General features: G+C 39.4%; 1 protein-coding gene and 1 long non-coding RNA gene across 2 annotated transcripts in view; one reads left to right on the top strand and one right to left on the bottom strand.

Moving 5' to 3' along the window:
* LOC122669330 (V-type proton ATPase subunit H-like) overlaps positions 1-24199 on the bottom strand; it is a 35440-nt gene extending 11241 nt beyond the window's left edge. The window contains exons 1-9 of the mRNA XM_043866078.1: positions 24081-24199; positions 22192-22317; positions 21273-21375; positions 21121-21193; positions 13486-13551; positions 13251-13365; positions 10372-10533; positions 9321-9446; positions 8873-8998 (exon numbers count right to left, since the gene is read on the bottom strand). Of these exons, the coding sequence (XP_043722013.1) occupies positions 8873-8998; positions 9321-9446; positions 10372-10533; positions 13251-13365; positions 13486-13551; positions 21121-21193; positions 21273-21375; positions 22192-22317; positions 24081-24110 (927 nt within the window). The 5' untranslated portion in view covers positions 24111-24199. The remainder of the gene's footprint in view (positions 1-8872; positions 8999-9320; positions 9447-10371; positions 10534-13250; positions 13366-13485; positions 13552-21120; positions 21194-21272; positions 21376-22191; positions 22318-24080) is intronic.
* LOC122669331 lies at positions 10058-22142 on the top strand. Its single transcript, XR_006333995.1, has 3 exons — positions 10058-10070; positions 20356-20363; positions 21986-22142. It is a non-coding gene; the product is annotated as an uncharacterized LOC122669331 (long non-coding RNA).
* Positions 24200-25123: the final 924 nt, after the last annotated feature.

The following is a 25123-nucleotide window of genomic DNA, read 5'->3' on the forward strand; positions in this document are numbered from 1 at the left end:
ATCGTTTAAATGTTTACTGAAGAATGCAATGGGGTGCCTTCCCTGCATAACTGCAAAAGAACTCCACCTATGCCAATGTGGATGCATTTGTCGCAACCTCGAACATGCTGCCAAAATTAGGTAGCTTGAGTACTGGAGCCTCCATCATCTTTTTCTTGATAATGTCAAAGGCTTTGTTGGCAGCATGCGTCCACTCAAACTTTCCCTTGTTGGTTTTTTCATACACTCTGTTATAGGGGCCATGATACTGCTGAAGTCTGGAATGAACCTATGACTACGAAAAAACAGAAGCTATGAAACTCGTCTTTTGTTGGTGTCTTCGGTGCTGACCAATCCAGAATACTCTAAACTTTCTTTGGATCCACTTCCACGCCACTGGATGACACAGTGAACCCAAGAAAGATAACCTTAGACAGCATAAAAGAGCACTTTTTAAGATTGATGTAGAGTTTCTCCCTCCACAGTACTCTCATTACTTGCCTCATGTGGTCCAAGTAGTCACTCCTGGTCTTGTTGTACACCACAATGTCATCAAAATAGACAGCTAAAAAATCTGCCAATAAAAGGTCTAAGTACCTGTGTCATTACTCTCATGAAGGTACAAGGAGCATTGGTGAGGGTAAAAGGCATAACCCGCCATTCATACATGCCATCTTTGTCTTGAAGGCAGTCTTCCATTCATCTCCAAGCCAAATCTGTATCCAATGATAACCACTCTGATACTTGACTGTAATTTTGTTGATAGCACGGCTGTCCATGCACATGCACCAAGACCAATCCTTTTTTGGGGTGAGGAGTGCTGGTATAGCGCATGGACTCTGACTCTCCTGTATGAAACCTTTCTTCAGTAGCTTGTCCGCCTGTCTCTCCATCTATGTATGCTCTGTGGGGCTCATCCAATATGCTGGTAAATTAGGAAATACTAATCCTGATACAAAGTCGATGCGTGCTGGATGTCACGCATTGATGAAAATGTATCCAGTAGCTCCTCTGTTACTAAGAAAAGTCTGACAACAAGTCCTGGATTGGCTTTGGAAATTCAGCCTCTTGTGGAAGGGTCATTTCCTATGTGACAAGTGCCAAAATCAGTCCAATATCTTGACTTGTCTTCACAAACTCTTTGTGAAGTAAAGTCAGCACTTTCTTCTTTGCAATGGTCTCTTCTGATTGGTCCTCAAGGCTTGTTGTTTGGCTAGCTCTTCAGATATGTTGATGGGGTCCAATATAATAAGCTTTCCTTTAAATTTGAAGACGTACTGGCTTTTCATGCCCCCTACCATTATCTCGTTATCATACATCCAAGGCCATCCCAAAAGTACATCGTCAATTTCATTAGGATAAATCACACCAAACTCCCTTCATTATAATTACCAATCCTCAAAGGTATCTGACATCTCCAGTTCGCCACTATAATATTACCATTCAACAGAACATAGCTTAGCCTTGTCAGCAAAGGCTTTAGAGACCACGTTCACGCAACTTCCATTGTCAATGATCACCTGTGATTTCAAATCTCCACTCTTCATACGTGTAAATATACAATGTCGTCGCCAGTCCCCTCCCTTGTTATCCGCCAAATGAATGTGATTAACCACATTTATGCCAAATGCATCCTCATCTACCACATCCTTGCAAATGGTTTCTGTCACATCACCCTCTAAGGGAAACGCCGAAACGGTGCAGTCACCTCTCCCTCATCATCATCCTCTAAGCCACCAATCACTGCAATCAGCTTCTGTCTCAAAGGACAGAACTTTGACACGTGTCCATACCCCTGACAATGAAAGCATCGGGTCCTACTGCCGCTGGTCATGGGAGCCTTGCCTTTGTAATCAGCACATGCGGGTGTATTAGTAGGGACTGGTCAAGCAATAGGCCTAGCAGATATAGGGTTCCTTCTACTCTCCCCCGGCTTGAGAATCAAACCATCTCGTCAAGGCTTTCAACAACTCCTTTGCTCATAGGGCCCTCTAAAAATAGTCGTGCAAGTCAGAAATGTCAACAACATAAATTTTGTCACAGATGCCCGGCCTCAATCCCAATTTGAAATGGGATGTCAGCTGGTCATCATCCTCCTCGATGCTTGTGCGTGACACTAATGCATCGAACTGGTCCATGTACTTGGCTACACACATTGCACCTCGCCGAAGAGAGTTCAATCTATCATGTAGTTGTGACTTGAATATTTATGGTAAGTATATGTATTTTAGTACTTCATTCATATCCCCCATGTAGGCATGTAGCAATGGATGTGCCAATCCTCTGGAGTCTCCTCTAATGGTTTATCCTCCATTTACGAGTGGGACCAATCAACTTGGCTCAAGCAAGTTGTAATTTTCATGACTTTATCAAGTTAAACCAGTCAAATTGTCCAAACAACATAACTAATTATAAAATACCTGAGGATCATGTTGTCCGTTGTATTCCTTCAACTCCATCTTAATCTTACTGTAATTGTCCATCACACGATGGTTAGGAGTACCCACCTCAAAGTAAGCATGAATATGATTCTCAAAAGAGAGCTGCAGCTGCGGTGGTGGTTGGACAACGATGCTCTGTGCTCCTCTGAAGTTCCTTGTAAAATTATTGGCAGTAGAATAATTAGGTGCATCTTCATGAGGCCAAGGACCGTCAAAAAGGCGCTCCACATGCTGCTGTTCTATGATAGAGAAACGTTGAGTCAGTTATGTGAGTGCCTCAATGATGTGGTTTAATTTATCACCAGTACCAGGTGGTTGGGAGGGTTGTGGGTCACCATTGACTATAGCTTGGATACCAATTGATGAAGTTTTCTGTGTCGATAAGACAACACCAGAAAACCTATTAGAAAAAACCAGAATCAATGTGAAACAATACTGAAAATATTGGGAAGAAAATAAATAGTGTCATATCTCTCAATTCATTCAGCTGATGAAGCTGAAATTGGGTCGAATGGAGGTCCTAATTGCTAGGCTAGGTGCTTAAAACACCAACGCAAACCAATGGTTGGATTGGAAGAAACAAGCAAGACCAGAAAATAGAAACTAGAAGAAAACTGAATTAGTAAATCAAAGAAGAACCCATAACTCACAATCTACTGGTCAAATAAATACCTACCAAATTCTGATTGAAGGTAGGAAGGTAAGAACAGATAATATCAAAATTGAGGTCCATCCAATGGCTGGATTGGGAGAAACAATATGACAAGTCACTGTAAGAATATGGTAGAACCAAAACTGTAAAAGGAAAACAGAAAATAAACCTGAAGAAATAGTGAGTAACAGATAGGTATCTTATAGATAACAAAGAGAACATAAGAGAGAATAGGGATTACCTAATGATGACCACTATGGGAGAGAGAAAGGCTGCTGGAAATCAACAGAACAGTAAGAAGAACAAGAAAGAGAAAGAAGATGGGAGAAGGGTTGAGGGGATATGACTTGGTATCATCACCCAACCTAGGTCAGCTTCACCACAGCAGCAAAAACTCACGAGCGAGCATAATGTTGTTTGTCAAAATTGTGGGCAGCATGCCCCTACTCTTTTATTTATAATAGCAATCAACCAAATACAAAAAAATATAGTAACCTCTTATGCATGGAGAAGGGTTACTTGGCTGCCAAAACTAATTAGGATCTTACTACAAACAAGAGCCAATGCTACTACGTATAATAGAAACTATATAAATAAGAAACAACTACTTAGCTAACAACTTCGCTACAAAGTAGATGATTACAAAATTAGAAACTTAAGATTTTAGCAGCATAATCTTCATTCCACGCATGCAATCTTTACTGGGGCCTACACAAGAAATAAACCAAGCCATGCACAAGCCTGGCCTATGGCTCGTGGCTTGCTTTATGAACCAGGTTCTGGCCTAGGACCTTAGTACTGATCTGCTCCCTTATTCTTCCTACGTGAGCACATCTTCAGCCCGGCATCAGAACAAACTTAGGCTGAGATACTCTATAAAGATTGGATGGAATCAATCGGTGGTTTTAGTGCAAATTGGTACCCTTGAAATCCTAGAATAGGAACTCAAAGAATAGAACTCTGAGAAATAGGGCAGAATATGCAATAATAGGGATAACAGAATAGGAAAAGAATAGAAAATGAGGGGCAAAATTGCAAAGTGGAAACTAACAAAAGAAACAAAAAATAGAAGAGATCGATAGGATAGAAAAAGGTTGAAATAAAGAACTCTCATCTCTTAAAATGTTGATCAGAAAGCCATAAAACTCAGGTCCAGTTGTCTGGTGCACCTGATCTATCCATCAGGAAGCATAATCAGAAATCTCATAAAGCTTTGAGACATAATTTGTTGGAATATGTACTCCAGAATACCGTGGGGGTATTCTGGTCTTTTTGGGGGTAGTTTTATTCTTCTTATATTATTAAGTTTATATCGGCTATGTGGGTTTTAGTCCCACATCGCCTAGTTTAGTCTCTTTGTAATTTCCCCTCTATTTATAATAGAGGGGCTTACCTATCAATTAAAGAACTCAAGCATTACAATTTTCTTCCATCTTCTCTTCTCTCTTTTCTTCTCTCTAAAGTTACTGGTTACAGGTCCTAGGTTTTCTACATGGTATCAAAGCTGGTATGATCTAGGTTAGAAAAAGAGAAAGAAAACCCTAATCCATCTCTTCAATCAACTTCTCCCTTCTTCTCCCTTTCTCGGCTTCTCCTTCTGGTTTTTTTTTTCTTGTAAAAGGGCAGCACTATTGAGGAAAACCTAAACCAATGATTTAGTTGCTGCCCTCCCTCCAACCCACCTCTTTTTTCATACTTGTGATTATATAAACATTTGATTTGCTCAGGTTCTGATCTGATTTTTTGGAGATCTATTTTCTGCAAGTTCTGTTTATTACTGAAGGTTGGACGAAGACGAAGGGAGAAGGAGGTGATCTGTTGATTTATAGTTCGGCTGCTTGCTGTTGAACCGCTTGCTCCTATTGATCTCTGTGTTGCAAGATTTGGTGATCTTTCGATCATATTTCCAGTTACCGCTCTTGGAGTTCTCTCTGTCGTTCCATACAGTTCCACACCATCAACTGAGTTGCCGTTCTGGGTAATGTCCCCTTTGGGTATTTGTACTTGTTTCCCAGGTGATTTGGTGTTTCAGTCGATCGATTGAAGAATATACTACTGGTTTTGGTTCCATTCTTTCCGCCTCTGGTTCATGATTCAATTTCGCCAGATTATACCTTTCTTGGTCGAAGGTTGGAAAATACTCCAACATCAGGTTGAAGTCGATGGGGGTGTTGGGGTTTTTGGTTCACGACTCCTCGCGTTACCTATTTTAAATCTGTCCGACAGATCCTGTTCATCTTCTTCCGGACTGTTCTTCATCTCAACGATACAATACAGAATCGAGTTCATCTCGTTGCATTTTTGGGTTGCGCTGCACTTCGATCCACCATATCCCGCTGTTTTCGTTAGTTGCAGGCCTTCCGGTTGAAGTCCTTTAGTTGCTGGTTTATGATTTCTCCCTGGTTTCAATCTGAGTTGCAACTACCACCAAGGCTGATTTCAGAATCACCACTTCAACTCTATCCGTTACTCTCTGGACTCAACATTGTGGGAATCAATAGGCCCTGGTATTACGTTACAACATCTTAAATTTCAGGTTGAACCAAGCTTGCAAGAGAGAGATCTATTAACTGAATCATGTTGGGTTTCCGCTGGATTTGCTGGTTCTGTCGAGTCGTAAGGAAGGAGAGAATGAGAGAATGGCTCACCATGGTATTACAGATTCGGGTCCACCCCCCTGATATCCACAAGATGGCTTTCCGTACTCACGAGGGACATTATGAGTTCTTCGTCATGCCTTTTGGCTTAACCAATGCCCCTTCCACCTTCTAGAGCCTCATGACGGAGATCTTTAAGCCGTATCTTCGCAAATTTGTGCTTGTATTTTTTGACGATATCTTGGTGTATAGTCAGGATTGGACAGATCATATAGCACATTTACGGGCTGTTTTCACCACTCTCTGCCATCACCGTCTCTTTGTTAAAAGTACCAAGTGTGCTTTTGGGCAGCCCCATTTGGAATATTTGGGGCACGGGCACATTATTTCCAGTGCAGGCGTGGCCACGGACCCCGCTAAAGTCCAAGACATGCTCAAGAAAGACGGGTTCATCTGGACACCGGCCTCGGAAGCTGCGTTCAACTCTCTTAAGATGGCCATGATTTCAACACCTTATAATACCATGTTAGCATTATTAGGAGTTCTTTTTTCTTTAGTTCAAGCTGGATCTTCTTTCTTTACTTATTTGTATAATCCAGCTTGATGGGGAGTGTTAGAATATGTACTCCAGAATACCGTGGGGGTATTCTGGTCTTTTTGGGGGTAGTTTTATTCTTCTTATATTATTAAGTTTATGTCGGCTATGTGGGTTTTAGTCCCACATCACCTAGTTTAGTCTCTTGTAATTTCCCCTCTATTGTAAATAGAGGGGCTTACCTATCAATTAAAGAACTCAAGCATTACAATTTTCTTCCATCTTCTCTTCTCTCTTTTCTTCTCTCTAAAGTTACTGGTTACAGGTCCTAGGTTTTCTACATAATTATATGGACTTGTAAATTGATAACTAATTATCAGAACTGATAGACCTAAGTAATAAGAACTCAAATATCAATACGGTATTTATCCGATTACTAATTAAGAAGTTATGACTAATTTAAGATATAGCTGAAACTAAATTGAAAACAAGGGTGCCGCTAAGTACTAGATGGCTCAGAAAACTAACCTGGATGGATGAGAAACAAACAGAAAATAAAAAGAAGGGAGAGAAAACAGGAGTCACTTGCAATTCAGATCCTTCGAGTCCACCAAGGGAGAACCTTGAGAATCCACTCAGTGGGCTATGAGTCCACACAGCACACAATTGAAGAAAACTGGAAATCTCTATCGCAAAAATCGTAGGTGAGGCCCTTGGCCAATATATCTATATATAGACGTAAGACTAGATTCAGTTTTGATCCTTAACAACAACTGGACCTAACTAGCAACAGAAAAACTCTAAAACAGAGTTTCTGCCAGCCTATAGGACTCCCCTAATACTTCCAAGAATCAGGGGGAAAAACTTCTGGAAACAAAAGGCAATATTTATTGTGACGAACTAACATTATGACTGTCTAAAACTGGGGGGAAAAAGTTGACTTGGACACAAAAAACTGAACTGGAAAGAATACAGAATACCCATTGGGACAAGGAATAGGCATAGTACAAAAACTCGTTATATTTTGGTCGAGATGTCGAGAATTTAGAGTATCTCGACCTGCTCGAAATGAAATGCAAGTTCAATACCAAAAAATGCAATATTTCGACCGATATTTCGGTCATTTCACGATATTTTGAGCTTTTGTAACATCTCGCTGAAATATCGGCAAGATGTTACAAAGTCACGTTATAAATATACCATGTCTCGTGACTCTCAGTCAAAATTTCGACCGAGAGCTCACAAGACTGCATTTTTTAAAGTTTTTGGTCGTTTTGCTTCATTCTTCACTCATTTTTGCTGATTTTGGGTTTGTTCTTCGAATCTTCGATGCATCTACGCCGGAAACACTTGGAGAACATAGGATTGAATACCGCCGGAATTGAGGAAAAGAGACTAGTACTTCCCTTGCTAATAACTCCAACAATGGTTACCTTTAGCATGTTGATGATGCAATTTACATGACAATTGTGGATGACTAAACTCATTTCTATGACGTGGCATTCGAATTTTTATCCTATGCTGTAACTGCACGGTGCTGTACTGCATCGTGCGGCGCTGTAGAGGCCATGTACGCCATGTGGGGCCCGCTGTGCCACATGGCCTCTGCAGCGCCGCACAATGCAGTATAACACCATGCTGTAACAGCAGAGAATAACGATTCTGTGGCATTCATATTTCCTACAGTCGGAGAACAATGCACGCCAGCTCCATCGGACTATGATTGGGGTCGTTCCTGGATGGCGGAATAATTATTATTAGACTATCTGTAAACATTTGAGTCACTTTATGACTACTTGACTTGTATTGGGAATTTGGGCTATTGACAACATCTTGTTATTGACTTATTGTACTTAATATTAGGACTTAAGTTATGAGTCATTGACTTTATGTTTCCAAGTAAATTTACTTGTTTAAATTGCTTATTAATTATTAATTTATTGTGTCCTCTAGTACTTAAAGTCTTAAACAATGTGTATGTGTAATTAACTAAGTTATAGATTAGGATTCGACTGTATACTACCAATCAATGGTGCAAATCCAAAACACCATTTTAGGTGACTATTATTGCAATTTGAACATTTACATGTGTTTATATAGTCTAAAATAGGGTTTCCATAAAGTTTCAGGCCTTAACTTGGCCTAAAACCCTCCGAAATGACCTACCAAAACCATGCAGAGAAATACAATATTTCGACCGAAAAATCCAAATTTTCAGATATTTCGGTCAGACCGAAATACCGAAACGAAATGAGTTTTTAAACCTTGGGAATAGGAGCTTGCCAGCTCCTAATTTTCTTTCCTGCAGCTGCATCAACTTTGCTTAATCTTACTAGTGGTAATGATGCTCATTATCCCAGGTACTTTCTCCACATCGTTTCTAAAATGCATCACGAATTCACGATTAGAATAATAAATAAGAAGATGAAACATTATTTTCACTTTGAATTTTCAAATCGCTGGATTTTTTTCTTCCAGTAAAAGATCAATGGTCGAGGGAAAACATTCTCTAAAATCATGGCCAAAGCCAATGAAATCGGCACTTATCAATATGTAACAACTAACAAAAGAAAGATGGGTAACAACTTCTCTTCTTTCACCCACCAAAATCTCCAGTTAAAACAAATGTTAGTAAAGGAAAAACTTTACAAAGTTCACAACTTCTCACCTCATCACTCCATGCTTGCGCTTTCAGATTTTGTACAATTTGTGGTAATCCTAGGTCAACCATTTGAGCCCCAAATGTTCCTTTTGAATGCAAGTTTTTAAGGGTTAAGACAACAACTCTCACAACCTACAAAATTTGACCAAATCAAGCTAACAACATTAGTAACAAAAATACTTTTGAAACATTTTCACAAGAGCAAAAAATCAAAATCGAAAGATAGAACTTGGGGCTGGGTGGGAAATCAATGGAGCTTGTTTTCAAGTGGATGAGGAAATTTGGTAATAACTGTGTCACAATATGCACAGAAAGGGAATTAAGAACAAAAGAGAAATATGAGAGACAATCACTTCTCCAACAACCTGCACTTGGTAGTAATTAAAGATAGATAAAGATTATCATGTCGCCAATGCAAAAGAATCTCAACATATAACCAAAGAGTACAACTTACCTTCTCTTTAGTGGAACCTTTAACGACCTCTAATAAACGTGGCAGGGTCCTAGAAGTTGCCAAGTATTCCACCGCAGGTTCATAGAAGGACAAGAGCCATACACAAAGGCATGTTTCATAAAGGAGCTGCCAAGAAAGCATGTCAATTAAGAATAAACAAATAATTAATCATAAGGGAGATGGTGATCCAGCTGGGACTCCGCTAGAAGCCCTTCCAGTTGTCTCATCTTTTCTGCCACATGGCAGCTGCTGCACCTAAACATAGCAGACTTATCGTCCAGATCATCTAGTAGTCATGGGTTAATTTTCTGACCAATTTGACATTGCAATATGTCAGAATAACGCTCAAAAATTTTAAAAGTCGATTTTGCATAAAGAACTGGGTCCATTAATAAAAACAATAGGAAAAGCCTCATGCATGGTGAGCCATATGGTTGAGATTTGCTGGGGTTTCAACTAGAGTCGACCCAAGAGAAATTTGGTCCTAAATTTGAACTACATCGGGTTATGCTTTGGGTTGGGCTCTATTCAAAATACCCCAATTGCTCAACCCAACCTCAATCAAATTGTACAACTAAGATGGGCTGGTGGCCCATCGTAGAATTCTCTGTCTATCCAATGGTTAAAATGATCAGACGATCGGTGACAGCTAGAAAGGAAAATGTTCCAACCCAACCCAACCCTCTCAACCTGATTCTAAATCTGGGAACTTTCACTCGACCCATATCTGATCCTAGATTTTTTTATCAAGTGAATTATGGTTCATCCAACACCTGTCCACAATTTGCGTCAAGATTAATAGTGTAACTGAATTTGCTCAACAAAATTGGACAAATGATGACCTAGGAATAATGCTGCTTTATCGACATGGATAGGTAATCTCTCAGCAACCATTCCTCATGAATTTTGAAACTTTAGTCTTCATGGCATGTTTGAAATTATTTTCATTCCAATCTACGTAAGGACACCAACTCTCTCTAGACTTAAATTTTCTTTTTTCTTTTTTAATCAAGGACAAAGTATAAGGAACAGAAAATTAACATTAGATCACCTGCATAGATTGCTGAGTCGATGCTGGAGAAATCAACGGAACGAGGAGCTTAACCCCATCTGCTTGAACAAAAGAAGATCTGACCAATGGTTCCTTCAGCAAAGATGCTAGGCAACTGATAGCAGTTGGGACGCCACGAGTAGGATGGGAAGGCTTCTTCAGCTGCATATAAGATGATGTTTTATCAAACATAAAGTGAAAGAGACGTATTGTCAAACCAAAACCATCATACCCAATTAAGAATATTGTCACGGTAAAGGCAACAACCCCTAGGAAATTTGATCAGAGATGGACCCGTCCTAAGAATACCCTTGCACTTATCACAACCTGGAAATGTGCTAGAAGCTTATGGAATAGTTTCCTACTGTTACATTGGCACCAACCGTTAAAGAAATGCTGGAATCTTTTTTTTTTTTTTGAGGGGGGGGGGGGGCAGGGGAGGTGGGGTCATGCTTCCTCTGGACCTGATGCTGGCCAAGGTGTTTAACATTTATATTTCTTCTGGGCTTACCATTGTGCAGATTGCAGAGGGAAGAGATGGGTTGACCATTCTATGAATTGAGAATTGATCATCAGGAAGTCAGATGTAATATATCTTTTTCTTGTAGTTGTAATATATATTTTCTTGTAGTTTGTACCTCTGATCAGATGCCACTATTTGGCTGGGCATCTCACCTGCTTTCTTTTTACTTAAATATTTTATTGGACAATCTGAATAAAAGAGAGGGGGGAACACTCTGCTACATTGATTAACTAGTTGAGTTTATTGATGAAGATGAATGAAGAAAAGAACAAAATGAGTGACCCCAGACGAAACAAATATCCGAAATACTAGAAATATATCTACCATATCATTCATTTCCCTTAAATATGATGACAAAAACAATGTAAAAAAAACTGCTACCTATTGTCATGAACACAGTGTCCAAGCCCATTTATCAGATTGAACTAGTCAACTTCCACTTTTTTACTCAATAAAATCTCAGAAACTCAATTAAACTCAACAAACCTGTAACCCAATAAATTGGGTGAAAAACTCCTACTCTCCACTTAAAAAAATCTGCAACATTTTTTGTGAGACTTTACGAGTAACTCTGATTCCAGATGAAGTCAGGCTTCTGAAGAAAAAACTGAATATTCTATCTTCTCAAACATAATGGGAAAACATCTCATGCGATGGAGGCACACATGATTTGATGTGTGATTCACTAAAAATGAAACAGCAGTGAATGAAATCATTATTGCATATTCACGGTTTAGATTAAAAAACAGTTGCCTTTTTGTGTCCCCCACGTGGGAATGCTGTGTGTGGGCCCCTATACATGACCAGTTCCCTAAGAAATTTTAAATATTTTTCAATATTGTTTGTGTTCAAGATTAGGAGGAAGGTTAAAGTTTAAATTTATTATAATCTCCTTATTGAACATTATTCAAACAAAATATTGAAAATAAAGGAAAACACAAAGTTCAAATCTCCCATAAGTCCTACAAAGAACATCAGTGAGTTAAAAAAAAAAATCAAACAATATATATATATATATATCCTTTCAACACATCAAAAACCTTGTGATGCAAATTGGCCGTCTAAATCCAGCCGCAGGTATAGGGATTCCCTACACCAGCATTAATCGTGGGCTGAAGTTAGGGTTTAATTAGTTTTTTTATTTGGTATTTTTATTAGTCCTTTATTGAGTTGTAACTCTAATTAGGATTCCTAGTGCAAATTTGAATCCTAGTTAGAAGTCCTAGTTAGTATTCCTAGTTCTGTTTTGAGTCTGAGTCATAGTTAGAATTTGTTTTCTTTCCGCCATAAGGCTATATATATATATACATATGTAAGAGCTCCAATTGAGCCCCCACGATTTAATGAATAAGAATTTTGCTTCTGCAATTGTCACTGTCCTGGGATAGGCTGTGAGGGTGAGATACCCAGGCTGACATAGCCTTCACTGCCTCTCTCCCTCGATCTGCATTCAAGTGTTCAATGGTTTCAGTTCTGCCCTAGCCGATAGCTTGAAGATTCAACTCAACTGCTGGGATTCTGCTGCTAGACTCAAGAACAGTTCAATCAACAAGTGCAACACCCCAATCCCCAAACCCTTCTTCTCCAATTCCTCTAAACCTAACCTAACCTTCCCAGCATCTCTGAACATCATCTCCATTATCTAACTTCCACTCAGACCAAACCACTCATCAAACTCCCACCTTTATTGATTCAATCTTTCCCGCTCACCATAAGGGAAACTCGATTTTAGTCCCAACCGTAGGTGACCATCCTAAACCCTAGATTTCCCCTCATTCCACTTTCCCAAAACCCAGAAACCCTAAACCTAATCTATTGTTCACTCAAGTTTACATACCTAACCTCATCAAAGCATCTCAGGACCTTCACTGGAAGCCTCCCCTACATCAACTTAACCTAACCCTACCATCAAACCCTAGACCCCATCAAACCCTAACCCTAATTTCACATATTTTGACCTAGCCGATTTCCCCTAATCCATAGCAGATCCTTGTTATTGGTTCTAGTTGGCCTCATACCCATCTAGATTTACATTACCTTGACATAATCTCACATTAAAGAGCTATACCTATGTGTCATCACAAACGCATTCTGGACATTTAAATATTTATAGCATTTGCATATTGAATCCAAACAAACTTTGTAACAGGTTATAGCTTCCTTTATTAACACAGTTCAGAGGTGTTTAATCTTTTCATTTACAATTTGGAAATAGAGATGTGAAGGCCTTAGAGGTGACAAGCTGAAGCGACAAGAGACAGAAATTGGCTTCCCAGAAGGACTCCTGAAGATTTTATGCCAACTGAAAGTTTAAGGCAGCTGAACAGAAGCATACAGTTGAGAGAAACATGCTAACCTGTGCACATAGCCATTCCACCAATCTTTTCAAAACATCATCAATAGAATTAAGCTTGCTCTTTGAATTTGAGGCTCCATTTTCATACAGACCATTTTGAGTTTTTGGTCTAGCACTATTCCACAAAAATAAAACATAAATATCTAAAAAAGAATTATTTGAAGGCATCCCATTTTTGCTTAGTAATAAGACGGATTTGATATCTAACACTAGAGGAATTAAGAATTTTAAGTACCTTACAATCAGAGATAATATCTTACAGCTCTTCTCTTGCATAAACCAGTTATCCCTCCAAAGCAATCTGAAAAAAAAAATTAGAGAGAAGTGGTTTGCATTAGTTTTTCATAAATACAAACATAAAAGGAATTAGTTGCACTGATATCTGATTAGAATTCGCAATTTAATGTAATTACACTGATCATAAAGAAACGGACAAGAAAGAAGAAAGAAAAAGAGGAAGAGAGATTGAACCAAAGGATTCCCAAGAAACCAAAAATATACTTTTGCTAGATAGAGAACAAACTGCCTCAGGACCATCGAATGCAACAAAGGTTCCCAAAACCCTGCTTTTGGGTCGCTATGGGCCCGCCAAAGTGAAAGAAACTCAAAATAATGTGGTCAGTGGCAGTTCTGTAAATTATGAGAAAGTCTAGGACCTTGTTTGGTAAAGCAAATAGGAGCTGGGACTAACTAGTAATTAAATTTGAAAGAGGGTCTTTTCTGGAATTCAGAATAGAAGGAATGGAATGATGAAATTCAACTTAAGGAAAGAGGGCTTACTTGTAAATCATAGGAATTGGGTCTTAAATCGCTATTTCGAAGAAGACCCTTTCTTCAACCTCATGATGGAAACACGTACAGTAGAGGAAAGGTTCCTCGTTTGGTTGAGAGAACTCTCTCAACTAGAATCCAATTGACCTGAAACTTTAAGAGAAGATTTCTAACTCAAAGATCTCTGAAGATCAACCAAACATTAATTAAAATAACAATCAGATCATGAATATAAAATTCCAGAAACTTGAAGTAGCGGTAGGAGTAGGACCAGATTTGATTTCAGGCAAGTATGTCTCAAGAAGTGATGTGCTCCACTAACCTGTTAGGACAGATTTAGGAAACTAACCCATAGGGGCAGAATCGAAGTGATTAAATACTTGGTAAAAACAAAACCAGAATTGAGGGTAATCAAATAACTCATCATCCAATACAAAAAACCACCCATGACAATGACCTAATATGCTTGCTGGAACTTGAGAAGATGAAGGAAGAAGGAAGAAAAAAAGGAAGTATATGACTTTGGAATCACCACCAAGGGCTGGGGCTGCTTCACCAAAGTCCAAGACAGCCTCACCACTGACCAAAAGAGGAGAAAACCCAATTGCTCAATAAATCAATTTGGGGAAGGCTGTGCATCGTTTGCAAAATAAGTAACTCTAGAAAATTACAACTCTTCTAGAAAGAAGATCTAATTGCTATTACACAAAAATAGCAACTCCGAGATCAGAATTAACTTGGCAACTAAATCTATGACAAAGAATGGTAGAGTGGGAAGTGTAAAAGCACTCCTACCAGGAGGTCTTGGGTTCAAGCATCCTGGTTCTCACCTTCCCTCTCCCCATAGAATAGGATAGAGTACATACCAATATAAAAAAATAATATATATATATATATATATATATATTAGACTATTACAAAATAGAAAGTAGAATAAAGGGAACTATCACAAAATAGAAATTAAAGTCGTAGTAGATCTAACAGAATATTTGAGCCAGCAATCTTGTAGATAATCTCCTCTCCACGCAAATCAAGTGGGGCCCAGTCAATTCTTCATTCAATCTTCTAGAAGAACATCCACAAGTGCTGGTTGTGGGGCTTAATAGAACCAGAACCAGGTCTAGTTTTGGGCCATAAGTTCCGATACCAATTGATGCATTCCACTAACTTGTTAGGACAAATTGAAAAAACTAACTAATGTAGAACCAGTTCAACTAAGAACCAGCTCTTCAGGAGGATCAATATACTGTCTAACAGTGGGTTTAACCAGTGGTTCCACCAACACTTTCAACAAGGAAATGAATCAATTACAAAGATATTGATATAATCAAACACTCAATACTCTAGGGCCAGAAACACAGTGCTAAGTGTTAATCAATCACAGAAAATAGACAGTACTCAGTCTGTACTGTCGGCAGAACACCAAAGTGGACTAAATCACAGAATTAGTAAGTATCTCAGAGATAGCAACTGACAGCTCAGACGAACCAGGCCTTCCAATCGAAGGTAGTCCCTGTTAAGGAAAAGAACTCCTAACAATTTCAGCCTAAAATACGAAGGAAACTCAGAATTAGAAAGTATGCCTCGCAAAATAGCAACTCACAGCAACTACTCAACTAGCCATCAGATCAATATGGAAATACTGTTGAAGGAAGGACTATGTTGGCGAATCTGTTAAGAGTTATTAGAAGCTATGTAATAAGGGTAGTTTAGGAACTAGCCTTATGTCTAGTTTCCTCTTCACGGAATTTCTGTTTTTTCCTTTTTTTTTCTTTTACCTCCCTAGGGAGTTGGATGTAATTCTCTTCTAATTAGTAATGAAGTTATTTAGGTGTGTTGAGAAGTCTCTCAACATGCAAGATATTCCACCGAAATACACTCCTCTTTTCCCTCTTGTCTCCTTCTTCTTCTTCCTCCTCTAACATCTCCTTCCTTTCTTACTTGCTTCCCTAACCTAATACCCAACTTGGTATCAGAGCCAGGTTTGAGAGTCCCATCAGTCTTCTTGTTCCTATTTTTTTCCCTCTCTTTGGAATCCTAGAATTCAAGGGATTCCAAGGAAGAGGCTCCTATTTGAATAACTTGCTGAAATGGTATGAGATAGGTTCTATACAACCTATTCAGTGATTGAAGAGGTTCTTTGGGCTGCATTGAAGATTCTATGAAGTTTTGAAGGCAACCACGATTCTGCTAGGGTTTCCGCCAACTTTCAGTTGCAGTCCCTGGTTTGTCTGAATCTCGGCATGTATTTGGATCTTGGAGCAGCTCATTAGAATCGTATTTAGGTCCTCTTTATGCCTCTTGTGCTCTCCCTTGCTGGATGTTGATTCCATTTTAGTATAACTCAATTTCGTGGAGTTTCTTCTCTACCCAGGTAAACCCGATATTGCTGCAATCTTCTTATTCTTGCCTTTAGAGCACAATGGGCTTCTTTTGTTGCTGTGGAGTGATTATGGGCACTTCTTTTGTTGCTTCAATTCCATAGACTTGACTGTACCCCTTGGCCACCAACCTTGCTTTGTATCTCTCAACAGTACCATCAGATTTATACTTAATTGTGTAGACCCATCTGCACCCAACTGGGACACGTCCCCTGGGAAGATCCACCAATTGCCAAGTACCATTCTTCTCAAGTGCCATCATCTCCTCAGACATAGCTTGTTTCCACTTTGGGTCAAACATAGCATCAATAACATTCTTAGGAATAGAAGCAGTAGAGAGAGCAGCAATAAAGGCAAGACCTGTAAGAGAAAGAGCATCATAGGAGACAAACTGGGATATAGGATTAGTACAAGCTCTTTTCCCTTTTCTAACAGCAATAGGAAGGTCTAAATCAGATGGAGTAGAAGGGATGTCACCTAATGGAGAATGAATCTCAGGATGCGGATCTGGATCCAAAGAGGACTCTTAGTAGGTCTTCTTTCCTTCATTATGCAAGCCTTCACCTCTCTTGTATTTAATGTGGTAATCCTTCTCCTCACCAGAACCACTGTCAACAACAAAATCTGTATTCACATCCACATCCACAGCCCTGTGCTTTCCAATGTCAAGCATAAAGGGAGAGATAGGTAGAGGATAATGAAGGAAATCAGCAGCCTGTTCACTTTCACAATTCTCCCCCTGAAGAGGATGTTGAGATGGTGCAAAGAAACGGATAGACTCAAGCAAAGTGACATCTTTGGAGGTGAGACACTTGCGAGAAGATGGGTGATAGCACTTGTAACCTTTGGTAGTAGAAGAGTACCCAAGAAAGAGACACTTGAGAGCTTTGGTATCAAGTTTAGTACGATGTGATTTGTTAACATGCACATAACAAACACAACCAAAGACTTTAGGAGGAAGAGAGAAAGTAGAAACCTGTGGAGATAAGATTTCTAAGAGCGATTTGAAATCAAGAAGTTTGGTAGGCATGCGATTAATGAGAAAGGAAGCAGTGAGAAAAGCTGTAGACCAAAAGGTCTTGGGAACATGCATGCCAAACAAGAGACTACGGGTGACCTCCAATAAATGGCGATTTTTCCTCTCAGCAACCCCATTTTGTTGGGGTGTATCAACACACGTGAGCTGATGGATGTCATTATTAGTAAAGAAGGCTTGGAGGCCACCAAACATGTATTCTCCTCCTTTATCAGACCAAACAATTTTGATACAAGTATCAAACTGAGTAAGAACCATCTGATAAAAATTCTGAAATGCATCACAAACATCACTTTTATGTTTCATAAGAACAGTCCAAGTAGCATGAGAAAAATCATCAACAAATGACACAAAATAACGATAGCCAAATAGAGGGGTAGTAGGGGAAGGTCCAAAAACATCAGTATGCACAATATGGAAAGGAGCAGCAGTTCTATTACCATGATATGGATAAGAAGAACGACAATGTTTGGCAAACATACATGGTTCACATTGAAAAACATGAGAGGAAGCGATAGAAGAAAATAAGTGAGGCAATTGTTTCCTCATTACAACAAAAGATGGATGGCCAAAACGACGATGCCATAACATAACAGACTCCACAGATGACAGAACTACTATCATTACGTCCACACACATAGGACTGAGCTGTGGGCAAAAAAGGGTCAAAAAAGTAAAGGCCTTGCTCCTCACGTCCACTACCAATAATCCTTTTCGTCACCAAATCCTGAAAAAGACGGTGAGAAGGAAAAAATGTGACACAACAATTCAGAGATTTAGTCAAATGATTCACAGATTAAAGATTAAGTGTAAGGTTAGGGACATGAAGAACGGAAGCAAGGGAAATAGATGATGTAACAGGGATACTACCCTTACCAGATATGGAGGAAAGGGAGCTGTCAGCTACCCTAACCTTATCCTTACCAGAGCAAATGGTATAAGAATCATAATAATGGGACGTACCAGTCATGTGGTCCGTGGCACCAGAGTCAATGACCCAAGACTGGGCTGCAGTAAAAGATGAGGTGGAGACCTGCAAGGCTGAGGATGAAGAAGAACTGGCCACTGTAGGTGCAGGAGATGTGCTCAGCGGTGACATGACCCTGCGAAACACTTCATTAGTTACTAATTTGATTTAGTCAAATGACTTCACAGAGTGTGCTCTAGCTCCCCCTCTACGGCCACCACGACCTCGTGTGCCAAGAGGACGACCATGGAGAGACCAACACCTATCATTGGTGAGTCCAGTCCTCCCACAATGATCACATTTAAACCTATCTCTACCAACTCTACTGGCACCAACTGTCTCCACTGCTCTATCTGCCTCATGGTTAGGCCCTTGGCCTCTACCACCTCCACGGGTGTCTTAGAAAGAACTTGAATTGAGAGCTGACCTCTCAAGAGATGATGTTGGAGTTGGTTCCATAGCAACACGCCGAGTCTCCTCACTCTGTAAGTGACTACAGACCTCACTAAGAGATGGAAAAGGGGACCGGCCTAAAATCTGGAGCCTAATTGGCTCATAGTCAAGGTTCAAACCACCAAGTAAAGTGAAGACTCCCTCCTTTTCAAGAATCTGATACACCTTTGCTTCATCCTCTGGATTGGTCAATTGAAGATCCATGTAGTGGTCATACTCCTCCAAAAGACTAAGAAAAGCATTGTAGTACTCAGAAATAGTCCTGTCACCCTGCCTCATTGAGTTAATTTTTTGGTGAAGCTGGTAGACCTTGGCAGAGTCACCCACTCTATCAAAGGTCTGGGAGACACTATCCCAGATTGCCTTGGCAGTTTCTTTCCTCATAAACCTTCTTCCAATCTCTGGCTTCATGGAGAAGATTAACCATGTGGTAACTGTAGAATTTTCGGTCTCCCATTTTTCATAGTTAGGTGAACCAGGCTCTGGGGCTTTAATAGCACCTATAATGTACCCAAGTTTCCCTTTGCTCCCAAGGGAAAGCTTCACAGAGTGTGACCAGTCCAAGTAATTAGTGTCATCAAGCTTCACAAAGGAAATTTGTAGATGGGTGTTCTCATAAACCAACTGATGAGCTGCTAGAGTGGGTTGTGAATCAGCCGAAACAAGTCCGGAGACATCAGAATCAACCATAATGCAAGGAAAATGGCACTTGACCTTACACTTAGGTATCCAAATAAGATGGGGAGTACACACTCAACCCAAATATGCAGTCCCACACAAAGAAAATATCCAGCAGGGAAGAAAAAACAGCATAGACTAAGGTAAAATCCACCTTAGCTCTTTCCAAGAAACAATACCAACTCAAGAAAACTCAAAACATACTGCCAAGACTGTCCATAGTATGGTTTTAATCAAGAGAACCATATACTGCAGACCAAATGTAAGAGAAAAAGGGAAACAGGAATCGGCTTTGCCCAGTTAGGTTTCACGAAACTGAGCCAAACTCAAGGAACTTCTTCAAGCAGCTAAAAAGGAACAGCAGGGGCATAACCAGCACCCTTGGGCGATTCCAATGGTCCATCCATAAGTCCAAACACATGCCGAAGGAGAGAGAACTTGGACCTGCAACTATTGACCGGCGGAAAAGCTATGAGCAGCTTCAAGTCTTCAAGACAGCTTCATATCTTCAAGAGAACTGCAATAGAGCTCAAAGGCTGGCCGGCTTCAAACATCTAAATAGGTTATAAAGAACCTATTCCATACTCCTTCAACAGTTCAACACCTAAACAGTTGTTTCATATAGAGGTCTCTTCTTTGGAATCCTAAGGCATAATGGATTCCAAAAAGAAAGAAAAAACAGAGCAGGAAAAAGGGAAATGCGACTCTCAAACCTGTATGCTCTGATACCAAGTTGAGTTTTATGTTGTAGATGTAAGTGATAGGAAGAGAAGAAGTTGAAGGAGAAAGAGGGAAGAAGGAGAAGAACAAGAAGACAAGAGAGAAGAGTTCGGTTGTAATTGTTGTGTGTGAGATGATTCTCTCCACACCTATCTTACTCAACTAACAACCCTAAACATATTACATCCAACCCCTCTAGGGAGGTAAAAGGTAAAAAGGAGAAATTACAATAAGGGAACTAGATAAAATCCAGTTCCTAAAGTACCCCTAGAACATAAATTCTAGTAACTCTAACAGCCATTAGCATCGCTCATAATCCTGTCCAACATGATCATACTTAACATGTGGAGGTTGACCGACATTTCATCAAGGAGAAGCTCGAAGCTGGATTCATCTATGTTCCATTTGTGAAGTCTGTTGACCAGTCAACCAATGTGTTCACTAAGGGACTAAGTGGCAGAGTGTTTCATCCTATTTTAGTCAAGTTGGGCATGTATGACATATATGCATCAACTTGAGGGGAAATGTTGGATTGTATGTGCCAGAATACCGTGGGGGGTATTCTGGACTTTTTACTATGTTTTATTTATGTACAGCCATGTCGGCTCTATTAGGGGCAATTATGTCCATGTAATTTTGATCTCTTTATTATAAATAAAGGCTTGGGGTCTGTCTAAGATCATTGAAGCATTATTCCCCACAAACTGTTTTGTTAACATATGTATTATGGTCTTGTGAAGATATGTCAAAAGTCTAATGTAATATCAAAAAATAAAGTGCTAAAATTGAATTATGATAATAAATGAAAAGAATATCAAATGACATAATCAATACACATACAGAGGAATTTGATTAAATACTTAACTTAAGAAAGGTTCATAGGTATCTTCATTTGCGAGAGATTTGTCATGGAATAGTCTGGCCCGCTTTGGATTTGCTGCCAGGATAAGTCAAGAAGATGTCAACTAACTAAAATGTAAGATGAAATTTGACTGCTGAAGAACTTCCTCAGTTACCTGTGAGCATTTCATCAATAAGAGCTAGAATATATTCCACTGTTTCTTGCTTGTTTATGGCATGCAAAATGTTGACAAACTCCCGAACATAAGCTGTACCCTCCTGTCACAAATGCCCTCTCTTCAACATCAGAAAGACATCAAGACATTTTTCTCGATTAGCTTGTTCTAGTTTCTACTGTTGCATTCCTAATCACACTCTGAAGCGAGGACTATCTCTTTCCAATGGAGAGCAAGAACCACAAATATATTTGCAGATGAACCAGCTAGAGAGAGTGCTGATAAGGAACACCTTTATATTGGGCTGTATCCAATAATGTAGCTTATGTTATCTATCCACTCTGTTGCTTCTCTAACAACAGTATTGTTCTAGTTTGCCCCCTTTTCAGGCTGTGACAGTATTGTACTATTATTATGGCTTCATGTATCGAGATCAGTCGGGCATCTTGGCCAAGTAACAATGCCAGTCCCCACCAAATATCAGCTGGCCAAGTCTGCAAGCAACAGTTCCCTTCAAACTCGACCATGATCTGTTGGGATTGGCCAATTAAACTTGGCATCAAATCGAGATCACCACATACGTATGCTTATAGACTTCCAATTGAACAAAGGGATTGCACCAGCAAAGCCTGTGGGCATTATAACCTTGCCCTTGGACTGAATTCCATGTTCATCTGCCCACCCAACCCCCCACCCCCAAAAAAAAAGAGGAGAAAAAGAGAGAACAGAAGGAGAAAGAAGATGGGGGAAGACGAATGATAACTCAAAGCCATTCATCATTTGTCCCCATCAGTCTGCAGGTGATTCCCATTAAAAAAACGAATGGAAAGCATGGCATGAAAACCAGTGCTCTGCTGAAGAAAAGTTAAAACATGGATCATTACAGGAGACAACTAATGAGCTAACATAAATTACTTACATCATCAAGTAGTGTTGCTTGGTAGCTTTCAGTTCTTTTATCGTAACGCCTTAAAAGCTGAAGGCATGTTCCTGTGATCAGCTTAGTCGTCATATAAGTCTCCCATGGAATGTCCCTCTTGAGAACCTTCAACAATGGAACAAAATGTCAATCAAAATTGATGCTACCAGAAGTGAAGAATGAAGCCTGGTTTTATTTTATACGTTGGGCTTGTTACACATAAGGCTTTACTTGTAATGGGTCAAAATATAAGCTCTAAATATATTAGGTCCTAGGGGGGAGGCACAGATTTTCTTTTATTTCTAGAGTTCTTTAACATTTGTGGTTTTACCTAATAAAGTTGTCTTTAGAAAGTCTAATTTTTAAATGAATCCTAAATTGAATCAAAAAGTAATGTTTAGGAGTTCTTATCTTTATAAGTTTCATCAACATCAAGAGAAAGTTAAGTTACAAGTCATAAAGTAGCTAGGAAATTTACAGTTTAAGAATTTCTATTTTTTCTTAAACAAGAGTATATGTATACTTATGTAACAACTACAATTTTTTTGGAAGTGATGGAATAAAGCATTGTGTTTTCTGTCTAAGATGTGCTCATGGTGGCCAAGTGAAGGTGGAGTTCTCTCTTTTCTTTCACCCTTTTACTGTTTTCTCTTCCATCTCAGATTTCACTCCCCTTGTCTTCTTTTTACTCAGATTTTACTATTCAAGGATACTGTTCACAGTCCCATAACAGTACGTTATCTCTTATTCTTTCCCTTATTAATATTGAACCCTAATCTGTCCTAACCTTCAACCCTAGAAATGTGAAACCCTAGGCTGTCCTACAACCTACTTCAAAAGTAAGGAGGTTCCACTGTGATAACCTTCAACAAATAATTATATTTTAAACCACCTATCAGTTTAACCTATTTAGACCAGGACTAACATTGAAGGTACCACCACACAAGGTGAGATTTTAATTCTTTAAAGCCATGATAAATTCAAAGCAATGACAATCTGTAAATGTAACTGGATGTATATAAAATGGAAGAATGGCATTCGTTATATTTCATTTTTTATAAGTAGGGAAAGATAAGTGGATAACCTCTCGAATAAAGGGTTTACGAATGTTAAGAAGTTCTGTAAAACCATGGCAGATACAGGACTTCAAAAAGTGTATAGTTCCACCATGAGACGGGTTGAAAACCATCTAGCTCAGATGCCAAGCCAACTAATATAATTTTCAACAATGTCCCTACAAATGCCCTACTACTCATCAATTTTTAACGGAGCTCTGAGCAACTCTGGGACCCAATCTTTTTAGAGCTCCATTCCTAGTCCCAAGCTTGAAAACTGGAGTATTGCATTAGCTTGGAAGCCAGTTTAAAATCTTTGCCTACTGTGAATTGAAACCATAACCATAAGAAACGAGGAAAAATATATATACATATATGATAAATAACATGACAGTTCAGCAAACCCACTTCAGATGAATACATTGTTAATCAAATAGATCATCACAAGTAGAAAAGGAGGGGGAGTGGGGGAAAAGATGGTAGCTGAAGCAGTATATTAATAAAATTGGATACACAATGAAGTATAACGGCAGATCTAGTCCACGATACATATCCAACCAACACCTAAAACTCTTTCTGACTACAATGGAAAAAGGATCTCTTCTCAAACAAAAGCTCAAACTCAAATACCAAACAAAATAAGGCACTCGACCGTGCTTACGCTCAAGTAACATAATAATAGTAAGTTCCAAATTCAAATTCAGAAGCAGAAACACAATAAGAAAAATATTAGATTATGTGCAGAGTTTTACAAATAAAAGCACCAGAAACCACGAAATAGCACCAAAATTTCTTTAGTACGGAGAAATTAAGAAGCAAGAAGCGATCACCGACCTGTTCCGTCTTTAACTCTGCTTGATCCATGGATATCGGCTCCTCGAAGAGACCAACAGATTTACTTGTGAATCTGGCAATTCGACCAAACCACAAAGCGATTAAAAGGCAATTGATTAGAAGAAGCCAAGAAGGGTTCCGATGTAAAATTGGGCATACAAAAAGGATTGAAATTTCAGGATTTTATCATGTTCAGTAACGTTTCAAGAACGAATAGAAGAAATTGAAGTGCATCTTACCAGAGAGAGGAGAGAAGTTATGTCTGTTACCACTTACCAGTGCTCGATTCTGGTCGAGATTGGTCCTCGTGATTAAACCCGATCCAACCATCGAACCGGTGGGAAGCACGTGGAGTTGTTCCACCTTAATGACCTGGCTAGGGATGCAAGTTTGTCCGGAAAATTATCGCCCCCAGTAGTGCTGCACCGCACGATGCGCACAGCACCCCCAGTAGTACTGGGAGCGATAAAGGTCCCCACAAACCCAAGCCCGACAGATTTGGTACGGGTGTCAACCAATTGGGCCTAATCGATCCCCACCAATTTTAAACTCCCACATCGTTTCCGTTCGTTTATTCTCTTTTTCTTTGGTAATGTCCGTTCGTTTATTCTCACACTGAACACATAGGACACCTAATCCCAAAAACCTAAGATGAACCCCATTTTTTTTTTTTTTTTGTAAATTAAGATGAAACCATTAATAACCCTAACTTAGTTGACTTTTGGTAGTATAGCTTGGGAATGATCTTGACATGATAAAGTGACTTCTTGACTTAAGGGAACATGCTAAAATGGTTAGAATCAAAGAAGAGTAAAAAAGTGTCATCCTTACTAATCAGTCTTGAAAGGCTTATCAGTCGATTGATTGGGAATCAGTCGATGTATCCCAAGTGCATTTAGGGTTGCCTGACTGAATAATTGAGAGTTGTGGTTTCTAAATGACCCGGCCGACGGGTTCTCAGTCGAAATGAATAGAAAGGTTATTTGGCCTACCGGCCTAAGCAATCAGACAATGCACATCCACCAGTCGATCAACGGTTAAAG

Source organism: Telopea speciosissima, chromosome 7 (genome assembly GCF_018873765.1).
Source record: "Telopea speciosissima isolate NSW1024214 ecotype Mountain lineage chromosome 7, Tspe_v1, whole genome shotgun sequence".
NCBI classification, from domain to species: domain Eukaryota; kingdom Viridiplantae; phylum Streptophyta; class Magnoliopsida; order Proteales; family Proteaceae; genus Telopea; species Telopea speciosissima.